Raw genomic sequence first — 15,739 nt, 5'->3', positions numbered from 1 at the left:
TTAGATGGCAGTAATAATAGCACCTAATCTGGCAGGGCTGTTGTGAGGACCAAATGAGAAAATATTCATAAAGTGCTTAGCACAGCACCCGGCATAAACACTCACTCTCCTCCCCCTTCCCCTACCTATGAGCAAGAGTCCTCTAATCTCCCAGGCAACAAAAGCAAAAGAATTTCAACACAAAACAAAGAAAAAGAATATTGTTGTTGTAAAAATCAAATACAAAGAATGGAGAATGGCAGAACAAATTATGAAGTGTATGAATGTGGTAGAATACTGGTGTACTTTAAGAAACCAGGAAGAGAAACCTGGGAAAACTTGTGTGAGTTGATGCAATAAGTGGAATCAGGAGAACAGCATGTCTAGTAACAACAGTGTTGTAAAAACAAATCGCTTTGGAAGACTTAGGAACTCTAATCAACACAATGACCAAAAGCAATTAACAGAGGGCACGTGAGGAAATGTGCTGCTTGTCTTCTGAGGAAGAGAGGTGATAAGCTGGGAGAACAGATTAAGATTGGAGGGGGGAGTTTTGGTTAGACCTGTTTGTTACAGGGGTTTCAGGAATCTAGGTGGCACAGTGGTTAGAATGCTGGACCTGGAGTCAGAAAGACTCATCTTCTTGAGTTCAAATTGAGCCCTGTGACTCAGCAAGTCACTTAACCCTGTTTGCCTCAGTTTCCTCATCCGTAAAATGAGCTGAAGAGGAAAATGGCAAACCACTTTAGTGTCCTTGGCAAGAAAACCCCTAGTGGGGTCACAGAGAGTCTGACAAGACTGAAAAAACGACTGAATAACCACAAAAACGGGTTTTACTTTTCTTATTTCCTCAATGGAAGAAGGAAGATGGGGCAGAGAGAGGGAGAGATTGTGTTTGTATACAATTAGAAACACTTGTAGCAAGTGGAATGAGGGCTACTTGAGGTCAGAGATGATTTGATTCTACCCATTTTTCACTTCCTTCATTGTTAGCAAATGCCTTTGCAGCTGAATGTTTATGTGGTAATCTGAGTGTCATCACTATGGGCAAGAACAGGATGCCTGCGCACAAAAATCACATGGCCAGAGGAAACTGATTAGACTACATTCTTCACAGATTGGAATGGTATGCTGCAAATGAAAATCTGCATTTGGGGAGATCACGTGCCAGTCACTTTCCAGGATTGTTGGGGTGGGGCAGTTCTAAAGTTGACAGTTGAGGGGAATCCAGTCACAGATGTGTCTTGGAGATGTTCTCTCCTTTTCAAGGATTTTGCGATGGTGGTTGGTGGAAACAAGGTATTAATGTGCTGTTTTTGCCTCCACAAGTGTCCTGTGCTGTTTTTGAACATTGTGATTTGTTGAGGGGAATGAGAGGATGAAAGTGGAATGTTCCATAATTGACTCAAGGTTAATTCCCAGGGATTTGGAGGATCTTTTCTGTGAAATTACCCGGACTAGGCTTTATTGGTGAAATTATTGTTGTTGTGGCATCATCATATCTTGACTCTTTGTGACCCCATTGAATGTAGCACATCAGTCTCTTCATATCCCTCACCATCTCTTGAAGTCTGTCCAAGATTGTGTTCATTGTTTCTGTGACACTATCCATTTCATCCTCTGCTGTCTCCTTTATCTTTTGACTTCAATCTTTCCCAATCTCATGTTCTTTTCCAATGAGTCCTGTCTTCTCGTTGTGTTTCAGAAGTATTTAAGCTTCTGCTTCAGTGTTTGACCTTTCAGTGAATAATCTGAATTAATTTTTTTAAGTATTGTCTAATTTGATCTCTTTGCTGTCCAAGGGACTCCCAGGAGTCTTCTCCAGTGCTACAGCTGGACAGCGTCCATTCAGTAACACTCAGCTTTACTTATAGTTCAACTCTCTTAGCCATACATTACTACTAGAAAAACCATAGCTTTGACTCTGCCAACCTTGTCGGCAAGGTGATGTCTCTCTTTTTTAGTATGCTGCCAGGTTTGCCATGGCTTTCCTTCCGAGGAGTGTTTTTTAATTTCCTAAAGTTGTTACTATTATGAAAATGATAAGAGACTTCATCTTGTTTTAGGGATGAAAGTAAAAAAAAGTGTGGGATGGTGTGCATTAGAGTGACAATTATTTGGCAAATGCCAAGGCAGTGGTTTTGGGTTGTTCTCTCAAGTGACAACTGGAAGGCCCAGTGGAAGTATTTATATTTCCCCACCCCCACCCCTTTTCCAATTCTCTATGGGAAATGCCAAATCAAATTCGGTGGTGGGAAATGGGGTGGGATGAACTTTAAAAGCACCGAGATCCTAACCATTTTATGAATGCATATTAATTTGTGTCCATATATTCTTGTGCAAGCAGTATTAATTTATTTAATGAGGGATGCAAATGTGAGGAAGGATAGTACTTTTCACAAAATATATGCATTAAGTATTTATTGTAAAATGCTGTTGCCATCACAGTTTTCTGACATTTATTATTATATATAGTTATATAAGTATTCTTACCAATGTAAAGGGGGTATTTTCATGTAACAAACTAAAAAAATAGAAACTATATGTTAGAAAGGTTTGTGGCATTCATTTAATACTGACAATAAAATAGTGATATATGGACTTTTTTGCATCTACTACTTTTTTTAAAAGTTCTTTTATCTGATGTTGACAGTATTTGTCATTTTTTGCTAGTGGGACTTGATAGGAATAGGATTAATACTTATAATACTAATAAGGGAAAATGATGGTGAGAAAAAAGGGGGCAGGGCTATCATACTATGGCAGGCTTTTTAGGGCAGAAGCCAGTTCTGTGGCTCAGGAAGTCTAGCTTGAGGCTGCATGCCAGTGAGTGAGGGCTCTGTGACAGTATCAGGAGGGGAACGTTTAGATTCTCTGTGTTGTTTAGTTTTAGTTGGAGATTTGGGGGTTTGGGTGTGGTTGGGATGTTTGAGATGGACACAGATGATGAATTTAAAAGGTAATCGTTGCTCTGTGGCCAAACAGAATGGATATGTTAGAGAGACTTGCAAACTCTCCTAGGGTGTCTGAGGGGTTAATTAAGGTCGATATTTGTAATAGTATGTTGTGTGTTTGGGCTATGTTGTGTGTGGGGGTGGGGTGGGGAGACATAACTTCAGTATATCTACTAGCCCACAGAAATGATCTGTGGTGGGCCAGTCTCAGAGGACCAGCCTTCTGGGGGAAGCTGCATTTTCCAGTAATATGGTGAATGCCAGGTCTTCTCACATGTGCCTCAGGCACCACTGATAATCTTAAAGATGGGAGAAGAGACTGTACCGGCACTGCAGTCCCTGTGAAACCTGAAGTGGTTAGATAAGTGTCTGCTCTTGTACATGGAACTCAGCTCCATTTGTGGAAGGGAAGTTTTATGGAACCAGGGCTCCAGAGGGAGCTTTGAGTCAGTTTATTTCCTGTAGAGTTGCTGTTTATCCTTCATTCTTAAAAAGGACCATTGCATCAGGGAGGTGAGGGACTAGGTAGCAAAGTAAAGGAACAGAAAGAAATCGTTGGTCAACTAGAATTTGTTAAATGTTTACTGTGTAGTGACTATACAAAATCAAAAGTAGAACATTTCCTGCCCTCAAGGGGCTTTCATTACATTGGGGGCGTCAACAAGATTAAAAAGTATATGTAAAATATGTAGACAAATAAAAGGCAAATTTGAGGAAAGGCAAGAATATTAGAAAGCTGAGGGGAATCAGGGAAGGTTCCATATATTTGTTGCTTGTGCAGAGTTTTAAAGAGGCGGAAAGTGTGGATAGAGTTCATTCTAGGCATCTGGTATCCCAGTGAAAAGAAAGAGAGGGTAGGTACCTTATGGGAAGAAGAGCAAAAAAGGCTAGTTTGGTTGGCCTATAGAGTATATGGAGGGGAGAAATGTATAATAAGATTGGAAAGGTAGGTTTCTGCTAGGTTATGAAGAGCTTCAGCCCAGGGATTTGCATTTGATCCTAGAGGGCATGAGGATCATGGGAATTTCTGGTGTGTAGGAGTGACCTGGTCAAACCGGTGCTGTCTGTGACTGTCATTTTATCTGTTTTGTGGAGGATGGACGGGAGTAGGGAGATGGCGAGGCAGGCAGAACATTAAGGAGTGTGTGACAGTAATCCAATGGAGAGGGAAGGAAGCCTCAGCTAGGCTGGTGACTGTATGAGGACAGTACAGGGCACAGATGTGAGAAATGTCACGGTAGAACGGACAGTGCTTGTCCACTAATTGGATAACGGAGAGTGAGGGAGCTCAAAACGATTCTTGCTTGGAAACTTAAGTGACTGGAAGGATGATGGTTGAGATGCCTCCAGGAGGCGCTCCGTGGTAGGAGTCTAGAGTACAGAAGAGATACACCAGCAATGAGGGAGCTGAGGTACACAGGGTGGAGTGTCTTGCCCAGGGTTCCACAGCTAGAAAGCGAACTCAGGAATATCCTGACTCCTTCCTGACTCCAGGCCTGGTGCTCTGTGCACTATGGCACCCCCTGGCAGCCCTGCAGACTGAGGACCTCGGTTCAAACCCTTCAGGAGCCTATGGCTCCTGCTGCATCCAGGGCCATCGCCAGGCATCCTGATCTTTTTCTTGCTACTGGACCCAGATCCAGGTCCAGATCTCTGCTCTGAGAGGAGAAAGTGAGGCAGGTGACTTTGCACTTAAATCCAACTCACTTGTCTGTCGTGACATCATCTCCTTGATGTCATGGTCCTCTTCAAGAACGAAGGACAGACAGCAACAAGTAGCCTGTGTGTGACCTTGGGCAGATCCCTTAACTGCTCTGTTCTTCAGCTTCTTTAATAGGGTCAGGTGGGTGGCACTGCGCTTAGAGATCGTTGTTCAGATCCCACCTCAGGCATGTTTACCAACTTTGTGACCCAGGCAAGTCACTAACTCTGTCAGCCCCAGTTTCCATGTATGTAAAATGGGATTCATAAAAGCACCTACCCTCCCACTGGTGTTATTAGGACCAAGAGAGGTAATATTTGCAGTGCTAAATGCTAGCTATTATTGTTAAAATAAGGAGAGTTAGACTAGTCAGCCCTGGGGCCTCTGAGCCTGTAAAGGTAGAGGGATTTTCATTTGACATGTCACCAGCGTAGAATCTAAGGATTTGCCCAAGTTCCTTCCCCAGGTTTAATTATTTGGGGTAGTGACTTCAAGTATCTACATGATCCTTGATCAGTTTACTGAAAATTTTATTTGACATTTTGGCCAAAAAACATAATGGCCAGCTGTTAATAAGCTTTAGGATGCTGCCAGTCCAAGACTGTTCATTTTCAGCAACTGAGGGATAATTACTAAATGTGGGAAATCAGAATTTTTGAGCTGACTCTTATAACAGTAACAGGCAGTTGAAGAGCCTAAAACCTTGCAAAGCACTTTACGTACATCATCTTCAAATTTGAGCCTTACAGCCTAGCAAAGTAGCTACTTAGGGAATGTAAAGAAAATGAAAGAAGCTGATTAGTTCTCTGTTAAGTAATATTTATTTGAAAATAAAATTTACAAGCCCAGTTGCTAGATTGTTACCCAAACCATGTTTTAGATATGTGCTTGTAGAGTGTGATTATGGAAGCATTTCCCATACTTTTTGATGATTTTATAAATGGATAATTTGAAATTAAGTATGGAAGGCAAGCCAATAATTCCCTTTGAAGTGATAAATAATTTGATCGACATTCATAATGAGAACCTGCCTAACTGGTATCTAAGGTGAGATTATATTCAATGCTTATAATTGATTCATTCAACAAATATTTATTGAAGACCTGCTATGTGGAGAGTGCCATATAGGTAAGATTAGATGCTGTTTTTTTTTTTTTTTAAGCAATCGGGGTTAAGTAACTTGCTCAAGTTTACGTGGCCAGGTGTTTCTGGGTGTGGTGCTAAGTGTCTGAGCCCAGATTCGATCCCCAGGTCATCCTGACACTGGGGCCAGTATTCTTACTCGCTGTGCTACCTGGCTGCCCCTAGATGCTGTTCTTTAAAATTGAATTTTTTAAAAAGTTGTAATTGAATAATTATTGAAAATCTCTCATCCCTTTCCACAGGCATCTATCTACTCTCTGTGCCTCCCACTTTTCAAATCAGATTCAAATGGTTCTTGTCACCAATAATCTTTCTTTTTTTGGAGGGGGGAAGGCAAGACTATTGGGGTTAATGACTTGACCAAGGTCACACAGCTTATAAGTATGTCAAGTGTCTGAGGCTGTTTTTGAACCCAGTTTCTCCTGACTTCAGGGTTGGTGCTGTATTCACTGTGCCACCTAGCTGTACCCATATTCATCTTTACATAATAAGAAAAGAATTTGTTTTACTTTAGGGGTAGAGGGGTTTTAGACTGAACTGAGGTAATGAAAATGGGTAGAAGAACCATTGGTAGAAAAGCTTCTTAATATTAGAATTAACTTGGAGCTTATTTGAAGTCTGGTGTTTCATTGTATGTATGTGTGTACATATGTGTGTTTGATGTCATTAACCCTCATATCTAGATTTTGGTTAGAGATGTGACATGGTACTTTTTGTAAATGAAAAATCTTTAGCAATTATATCATGGTGTTTTATGTTTAAGCTTCCATCTGGTTAGCCACATCATGTTTTTTTTTTTAATCTAGTACAAAAGTTCCTTATCATATTTGGTCCCCATGACCTTTGATTTTTAGGAAACCTGTGCTGCCACCATTATAAAAGTGAAAGGAAATAAATTTAAATACAGTTTATCATACAAATGTACATAAGAAATAAAATAGACAATTTTTTAATAAAGAACCTTATTTGAGGCATACCTTTTTAGTATGAGGGAGCACAGTCAAACAAGTTAGTGAGATCCCTGATTCTTTCTCAGCAGTAGCATTTATTCTCACTATAATTTTTGAAAGAGATAGCTACATATTGGGTTCAGCCTCCAGTTTATTTTTTGCTTTCAATTTGATTGAGACTGTGAATCCTGATTTATAGGTATAAGTTTGGATAAATGGGTATTAAAGCTTTTTGAGCCTGTTTAGTAAGAAAGAGACATGCTTCTCTAAGACTAGACAGAAAATTTTTAAGCTTCATTTATTGGAAATCAGTTTGGTGTTTATTATAGAAATTCATTAGCTTATATTTAATTGAATTCTTGCTGATATTTTTCTTGGTTTATATGGAAAGGATTTAATTTTCAAATCTCTTTTCTTTGGTTTTGGTCGGTAGGAACTATTTCTTTAACTGTCTTTTTCCAATTTGTCATATATACTATAATGTACACTTACCCCTTCTCTCCCTTGCCATTCTTTCTCTAATCCACGTATTTTTTCACTAACACTACAACTTTTAGAATATTTTTATATGATAATAAAATTTTTCCCAAGTATTTCCTGTGTCCCCTTGATAAGCTGCTTATGCCCACTGAGGGTGACATATATATACCCCAAGTTGGAGCCCATACTTTTTCTTACTAGCACCTACAGAGCTTGCAGTCCATGAAAATTCATTCCTGTAGCTATAGATGTATACATTAACACATACATATGCATACTTACATCTTTCTGTCCTTGTCTCTCTTATTCAGAATTTTTATAGTTGATTTTTTGACTCCTAAGTGCGATATTTCACATTCCTATTAAGTTTCATCTTTTACAATTCATACTAGCATATTAGCTGTCCATTCTAGGTTCATGCCATTTGCAAATTTGATAAGCATTTTCTTTATACTTTCATCTGAGGCAATGATAATGGCACTGGCTATGAAGTCAATATATAGACTGTAACTCTCTGTACACTAAAATACACTGACTCTGATAGATTAAATGGAAGCACAGTAAAAGTTCAGTTCTTTTCTCCCCATTGCCCTTCATAATCATGAATAACCTTTCCCTCTAAAAAGCAGTTCTATTCCTTTCTTGTGCCTTCTGTAATTCCTGACATAGCTAAAGAAAAGATCCTTATAATTATCCCCAGCTTTTAATTGTAAGATTTAGCTTATGCTGTGTTTTAGACTTCTTAATTCTGTTCTTATAAAAATTTTTATTGATGTATCTTTTTTTTTTTACATTACCAAAATTTCCCCTAGTATCCCTCTCTGTCCCACCTGAGTGCCATCCCTTTTAACAAATCACATTTTTCTTTGCCCTTTTTTTTGGGGGGAGGGAAATTGGGGTTAAGTGACTTGCCCAAGGTCACAAGGCTAGTTTTTGTGATAAGTGTCTGATGTCAAATTTGAACTCGGGTTCTCCTGACTCCAGGGCTGGTGCTCTTCTCACTGCACCACCTAGCCGCCCCTACAAATAACATTTTTTATTATTATTATTTTTGGAGGGGGGAAGGCTGGGCAATTGGGATTAAGTGATTTGCCCAAGGTCACATGGCTAGTAAGCGTTAAATGTTTGAGGCCAGATTTGAAACAAATAACATTTTTTAAAAAGAAAAAAGGAAATAAAAATCAGCAAAACTATCAGTACTTGGCATGTCTGAATGTGAAACGTGACATTTGTGAACCTCATCTTTCCATTTCATACCTCCTTTGATCCATACTTCTTATTTCTGATTTGATAAGATTAATTTTTTTAAATTGTTGTAGTCATCATGTATATTATTTTATTGTTTCTGCTTACTTCACTCTGCATCAATTCATGTAGATCTTTGTATGCTTCTCTATATTCATCATTTTTCATGTCACGGTAATATTCCATTGGGGTGGCTAGGTGGCACGGTGGATAGAGTGTGGGGGCTGGAGTTAGGAAGACTAATCTTCCTGAGGTCAGATCTGGCCTCTGATACCTAATATTACTCCAGCATCTTTTCCAAGAAAATTTCAAATGAGGTCACTAAGAGTCAGACATGACTGAAATGACTGAACAACAACAAATGTTCATTTACACCCAGGTGCAAGGTTTTTTTTTTTAGCTGTTCTGCAATTAAAAGGCATTTACTTTATTTTCATTATTTTTGCTATCACAAAAGGTGCTACTATGAATATTTTAGTGCATATGGGAACTCTTTTTATTATTGACCTCTGTAGGAGTATGAGCTTAGTGTTAGTATGGACATTTTAGTCAAAATTTTTTGCATGATTCTAAATTGCTTCCCAAAATAGTTGTACTGATTTATAGCTCCATCAACAATGTACACTACTATATAGTGCTTATCTTTCTACAGTCTTTCCAACATTGACTATTGCATCTTAACAATTTGATGAGTGTGAGGTGTATCAGAAGTGTGGTAACATTGCACACATTTCACACTTTTTGCATTTTATTGATTTATTTTGTTGATTTTTTTTTTCTCTTTTAAAATTCTGTTTGTTATAAAGGTGAACACAGGTTGTAGGACTTTGTTCTTAACCACAGTCAGTAGAGAGAACTAAAAGTCTGAGCCAGTTTCCTCCCTCAAAATAAATCCAAGTTTTCATTAGTGTTTATTCTTTTCCCTCACTTTTTCACTAGCAGTATATACAAAAGGCAAATGCAAAATACATTAGACTAGTTATAAAAGAAAATTTGACAGGCATATACAGCTGAAATAGGGAAACAGTGTGTCAGGTACTATGCCAAGCACTTTACGTATTTTATCTCATTTCATTTTCATGACAATTTTGAGAGGTAGGTGCTATTTTCATTTGCATTTTACAGTTGAGGAAACTGAGGCCGACAAAGTGACTGTCCAGGGTCACAGAGCTAGTAAGTGTCTGAGGCTTCATCTGAAGATAGGTCTTCCTCACTCTGAGTTTGTTGTTCAGTCCAGTTCATTACCAGTTGCCTAATAAAAGAAAAGGTGGTCAGATTCACTGGAGACATGACCCATTTTGCACTGGACCTGCACAGGAGGGAAGGGGAAGAATACTTGCATTTATTAAGTACCTACTGTGTGGCCAGGTACTGTGCTAAACATTTTACAGATGGTCTCATAGAAAGATCAAAAAAAATATTACCAATTGGTACAGTTTTTGAAGGCATTTTTAAAAAGGCATTCATGGGACCACATTATATTTCTTGCAACCCATTCATTACACTAAAAATTGCTTAGGATTCTATACTTCTAGTCACCCATTTCAGGTGCTTGTTAAAAAAAGGGAAAGAAGAGGAAGGTCAGAAATACAATAGAGATTGAGGGGGCAACATGTGAAAATCCAAGGCAGAAGAAATAGAAGTGATATAGTAGAAAGAGTAATATAACAGACCAACAGGTGGAAATGAAGCGAATGGCTGGTGACACTTTGTGACCCAGATCACAGAGTGACTGAGAAAGGAAAATCTTTTTTAATCCAAATGCTTTTCTGGTCCTGATTTTGATCAATAAAAAACTGGTTGCCCTAGGAGAAATGCCAAAATCTTGGTGTCTGTGAAAGATAAATACGAGACTGTGCTTACCAGAGGCTTGAGCAGATAACAATTGAATGTGTCCAGGATTTGGGAGGGAAGCAGTGGCCTAAAGGGACACAGAGACTTGGATGAGTTCGTTTCATCAGGAGATGAAGGATAGGCAGGTAACTGAAGATACATTTTTAAGAGGGCATGGATCTTTAAGGATAAGTGTTAAGAAAGCTAAACCCATGAGCTAATACTTTTGGTAAAGACACAGTGATTTTAAAAAGTTGGTGTTGGGTAAGAGAGGTGTTGGGTACAAGGTCAGGACTGCTGTTTTTTTACTGTATTTGAAAATGTGCCTGTGTAAATGTATTAGATTGTATAAACACTGATAATTTCAGTTATTAGATGTACAGATCCTTGGGAAAGGAAACTCATGTTTAACGATGTTTTCCAAAAAAAAAGGGAAACCTTCAGTTATGAAAAGCGAGCTATCTTTATAGCCACTTGGACAAAAATATTTCCCATGAGACTTCATTCTGTTACCCCATTTCCAAGGTATAAACAGGAGTTGTCTCTAGGCAAAATTGTTATATTTTCCCCCAGGTTTATCTCCTATGTTCCCAGCTTCTGCTTTGTAATTTTACCCTTTTTCTGTGACATCTGCTTATTACTTCAGGTATCTAATGCTTCCTATTCACTGTCATAGCCTTTTTAAACTGCAAAAAAGCAATGCCATTTATACACATCAGTTGATTCATACTTTAATGTGAGTTAATTTTAGTGTATTTAGTGGATAGATTTCATATTTTAAGCCTTTATTCTCTTAATGACATTTTTGGGGGGGTTTATCTCTATTAAAGGAATTTTTTGATATTAACATGGGGGAGGGAACATTATGGGGAGGGAACCTCAGAATTCATTGAACTCCTAACTCAAAGTCAGTGTAGGGTGATTGGTCAAGTGTGTGGGATGGCAGCATCAAAGAATTTGCATTTGAATTCTGCCTCTGGATTACCTAACCTGTGTGACCTGGTGCAAGTCACTTACCTTCTCAGTGAGGATGGACTAGCTGATTTCTAAATTCTTGACTAAATGTATACTCCTAACTCCCCTCTTCCACTTGGGAGGGAGGTTGGGAGGAGGCACTAGCTGCATCTCTTTGCAGTGGAGGAGCTTGTGTTTGCTTTCAGCAATAGAGTTTATTTGTTAAATATGGCTTCATCAAAAAGACTAATATATGGAAAGCCTTTGCAAACCTAAACCACTATATATACATGTTAGTTACTCATTTGTATTAACATTTATTAGAAATTTGAAAATAATGAATTACTTCAGATATCACACCTCTCATGAGATTATGTATAAAATATGGATTTTTAGTTTATTTTGCTAACTTGGGTCATCTGTGATGTAAATTTAACAGAGAACTTCCATAAACACAGATTAAGATGATATAAATAGTCTAGATTTATGGACAGAATGCAAAGTCCAAAAGGTACCTTGATTCTTTTCATGTAATTTGAATTTGAGAAACCATTCCACATTAGAGATCTTTTTTTTTTTTTCCTAAAGCAATGGGGGTTAAGTAACTTGCTCAAGGTTACACGTGGGTGCAGAGTATCTGAGGCAGAAACCGATCCGTGTCTCCTGACAACGCTGGGGCCAGTGCTCTCACTCACTGCGCCACCTGGGCAGTGCCTCTAGAGACCTTTTTTTTTTTTTTAACTTTTTGGAGGGCACTTGGGGTTGTGACTTGCCCAAGGTCACACAGCTAGAACTCCGGTCCTCCTGACTCCAGGGTCAGTGCTCTGCTTACTGCACCAGCTGGCCAGCGCCCCTAGAGATCTTTATATAGGAAAATCTTTGCCCAATTTTCTTCATTAGTCACATACACTTTAAGAGAAAATGAGGTAGTTGGAGCACAGAAGTTAATGGTGCTCCAGAATGAAAGACTTGGACTCCCGTTTCTCCTCTTCCATAGCTCTCAAGCTGAGGACTTCCAAAGAACGGTGTCCTTTTTTTCTTCTTTCTGTATCAGCTCATCAAACTTCTCTCAAGCAGTCTGGGTCAGTAAGACATGGAGTTTCTTCTTTCTTTTTTGCTTTTTAGAAGGGGGAAGGTAGGGCAATTGGGGTTAAGTGACTTGCCCAAGGTGACATGGCTAGTTTTTGTGTTGTCTGAGGCCGGATTTGAACTTGGGTCCTCCTGACTTCAGGGCAGGTGGTCTATTCACTGTGTCACCTAGCGGCCCCTATGAGTTTCTTCATTCTTGTTCCTCATTCTCTCGAGCCCTGCTTGTTTTAATGTTTTATTAGCTTCTTTTTTTGTGTTTCTGAGGGAGTTAAATGCCCTTCAAAAGAGCTTTTCCATAACAGTGTAAAATATGAAAAGATGATTCTAATTTTAAAAACATATATTTGGGACAGTGAGGCAGCACAGTGAATAGAGCACCAGCCCTGCAGTCAGGAGGACCTGAGTTCAAATCTGGCCTCAGACACTTTAACACTTACTAGCCATGTGACCTTGGGAAAGTCACTTAACCCCAATTGCTCTCCTTTCCCCCTCCAAAAAACCAAAAACAATTTAAAAAGTATATATTTATATACATGCATATATAACTATATATTATATATAGTTTATAGTTATAGTTAATACTTTCAAAACTGGGCTGCTTCTCCATGATTCTTTTTCTACCTCCTGTTCTGTGCATTTAAAAAAAATGTTACAATAATGTTATTGGGGGGGGGGGGGGAGCATCATCATTACTAACCCTGGCCCCTTTCCCTAAAATCCTGCTCCATATATAAAACAGGAGAGAGGAAAAAAGATTTGTAATAAGCAAAGTCAGGCAAAACACATGTGCACAGAACCATGTCCAGAGATGTCTCTGCATGTTTATCAGAAGGAGGGTAGCGGGCTTCATTGTAGGTTCTCTGGAGACATGGTTGGTTGGTCATTGCATTGATCAGAATTCAACGTTTTTTTTTCTTTACACTCTTGCTGTCCTTGTTCTTGTGATACTGTTCAGTCTTCAGAAGTTCACAATATGCTGGATTCTCTGACACTGTCTTTGTTTAGACATTTCTTATACTTCAGTAATGCTCAGTTACATTTCTTATACCATAATTTATTGTCATTCTGTTTTTCTTAAGAGGCAATCTAAGTTAGTTAGATTCTAGTTAATCTCCCCCCCCCCCTTTCCCCATTTGTCCTTAAGGATCAGGAAATTAATTTTGGGTGCATCTGTTCCCTCTCAAGTATTGTCTTCCGTCTTCACTGCCTTTCTTTCATCCCTGATCATTTCTTTATTGATTTTGATGTGTTTTTACGCTATACTCTTTGGGTATGTGTGTTTGTATGTATGTTTCTTCTATTAATGCATCTTCATATAACTCCTTGTAATCTCCCAAATTTTACCTTCTTAAAGTTTCTTTTGACTTGTTTGCTTTCTGAAGTTTTTACTCATGAAGCTTTTATTCATGAGAAATACTTGAAAGTCCTCTAATCAGTTGAAAATCCATTTTTCTACCTGAGGGGATTATGTTCAGCTCTACTTATTTTTAGTTGTTTATTCTTTTTTTTTAAAGAAAAATAATTTTAATTCCGATTAAAAAAAATGTCACAAATGCCAGATTGGATTGGGAATAAGAGAGTGGGCTGGGAAGCTCAAAGTAAGGGTATGGCCCAGACACCAGCAGGTGGGGGGTCAGCTGATGTGTTGAATTATTACCACCATCACCACAACCACCATCCCCCTTGCCAAGCTGGCTGCACTAGTTACGAAGATGCCAAATAACATTTTGAAAACAGTGATTAGGATTCTTCATGAGTTACGTGATGCAGCTAGGAGGCAGAGTATGGAGTGGGAGTGAGTGACTGCCATCACTATTTTCCTCCCAAATAAGAGTACAGGAGGTTACTGGGTAATGCCCATATGCCCAGTAGGTTAGTCCTGCCCTGTCTAGTTATAAAGGCCATTTGGCCTATGACATGAAAGGCATGGGAATCTGCTTTCTCTGTTTGCCTTTGGCCCCTGGGTCAGTGCTGCGGGCACTCAGGTGTCCCTGGATGCTGGCCTGGAGAGAGCACAGTTGCCCGTTATCACCACCGGTCTCTGGCTTCAGATGCGTTCCACCTAATAAATAAGCACTCAGCCTTGCACTAGAGGCCAGGGGGCCTCCTTCACTCTCCATTTGCACAGCGGCATGGCTTGGGGGGGGGCTCATAGGTGATGTAGCTGCCTTTGTTGTGCCGCAGGTAGGTGGTGACGACAGCCGTGGTCAGGGCTGCAGTGGCCTGTTTGGGGGAGATGGGGTTGGGAGGCCTGTCGTGGTGTGTGTAAGTGCAAGTGAGAGGTGGAACCCGATGGGGAGCTTCCTGGCCGTCGATGCGGGTTTCAGCCTGGCCTCGCTCCTGCTCTGTTCTGTGATGTGCATAGGTCTCCGGCCTTAGTTTCGGTCCCACCCCTTGCTGTGGCTTTGGGGAAGGGTTCATCCGGGGCCTGTATCTTTGAGGGTCACAGCCCTGGCTCTTCGGGAGGCAGCGCAGCCCCCAATCCCTAGGAGCCTGGCCTCTCGGGGGAGGGGAGGGGAGGGGAGGGGATGGAACCAGCTCGTGCCCACCCTCGGAACCCGTCCCGTCGGGGCCCGGCCAGCCTCCGCCGGCCGCTGAAGCATTGGCTACCCCCCCCCCCCCCCCCCCCGTCCTGGTGGCGCCGACTTCACTCCGCCTGGGCTGAGGCTGGGCTGCCTGTGACCGGACTTTCCGTCCACTTCTCCGTCCTTCATCATCACTGGGGCTGCTTGGGTGAGTTTTAGGGTTTACCGAGCGAGTGTGCAGAAGCCGCCATCGCGGCTGCAAGTGGGACCACAGGTAGGAGCCCCGGAGGGAGGCGGGGGCCGAAGTCTGCACGACCTTTCACCCTTCCCGCAGGCGGGCGGGCCGCGGGCCCCTGGAGCGCCCCGGGTTCGGTGTGCGCGCGCGAAGCACAAAAAGGGGAGCACCAGCTGGGGCTTTTGGGGGGGTCAGGAGTCCTACTTGAAACATCCGCGTGGAGCCGCGCCCCGATCGCCTGCCCCCGCGTCCGTGTCCGCGCGCGGTGCCGTGCGGTCCCCGCAGCCGTCCGTGCCGAACCCACGAACCCACGTCGCGCGCGAGCCCTTTTGTTGGGAGGCAGAAGGGGTGCTTGGAGCTGGGCCGCAGCGGCAGGGCCTGCCCGGAGCGGACTTGTCCGAGCAGCGCTCCTGTGCCTTTAAGTAGAAGAGCCCGCCCCCGGCCCCGCTCCCGCGCTCGTGGTACGTTCCGGGGGGGGGGGGGGGGCGGCCCGATGGAACGGCCCATTTCCGGTTCCCTGGCTGCTGACACAGGAGGGTTCCTGCTGGCAGTGATCTAATCCTAGTGCAGTAAGAAACATGGCAGTTTGGTGAAATATGGTGGAGACAGCGGCTGAGATGGAAGCCTATGTGCTGGAAGACATTCTGGAG

The 15,739-nt window shown here is 41.3% G+C and overlaps 1 protein-coding gene across 6 annotated transcripts in view; it reads left to right on the top strand.

Annotated features, from left to right (window-relative positions):
- Positions 1-15,739, top strand: part of ANKRD17 (ankyrin repeat domain 17) — a 160,720-nt gene that overhangs the window by 24,433 nt on the left and 120,548 nt on the right. For 3 of the 6 annotated variants that reach the window (XM_069091703.1, XM_069091693.1, XM_069091689.1), the window contains exon 1: positions 15,602-15,739. The exons of the other annotated variants lie outside the window; for them this stretch is intronic. In XM_069091703.1, the coding sequence (XP_068947804.1) occupies positions 15,686-15,739 (54 nt within the window). In that variant the 5' untranslated portion in view covers positions 15,602-15,685. Of the gene's footprint in view, positions 1-15,601 lie in introns of those variants that run through there. 6 annotated transcript variants of the gene reach the window in all.

The sequence above is a fragment of the Petaurus breviceps genome, unplaced genomic scaffold, assembly GCF_028583685.1.
Source record: "Petaurus breviceps papuanus isolate PSGF00001 unplaced genomic scaffold, PetGlider_PUasm1.0 126, whole genome shotgun sequence".
Classification (NCBI taxonomy): Eukaryota; Metazoa; Chordata; class Mammalia; order Diprotodontia; family Petauridae; genus Petaurus; species Petaurus breviceps.
The sequence above is the reverse complement of the archived record's forward strand: the minus strand, read 5'-3'. Positions and strand labels throughout refer to the sequence as shown.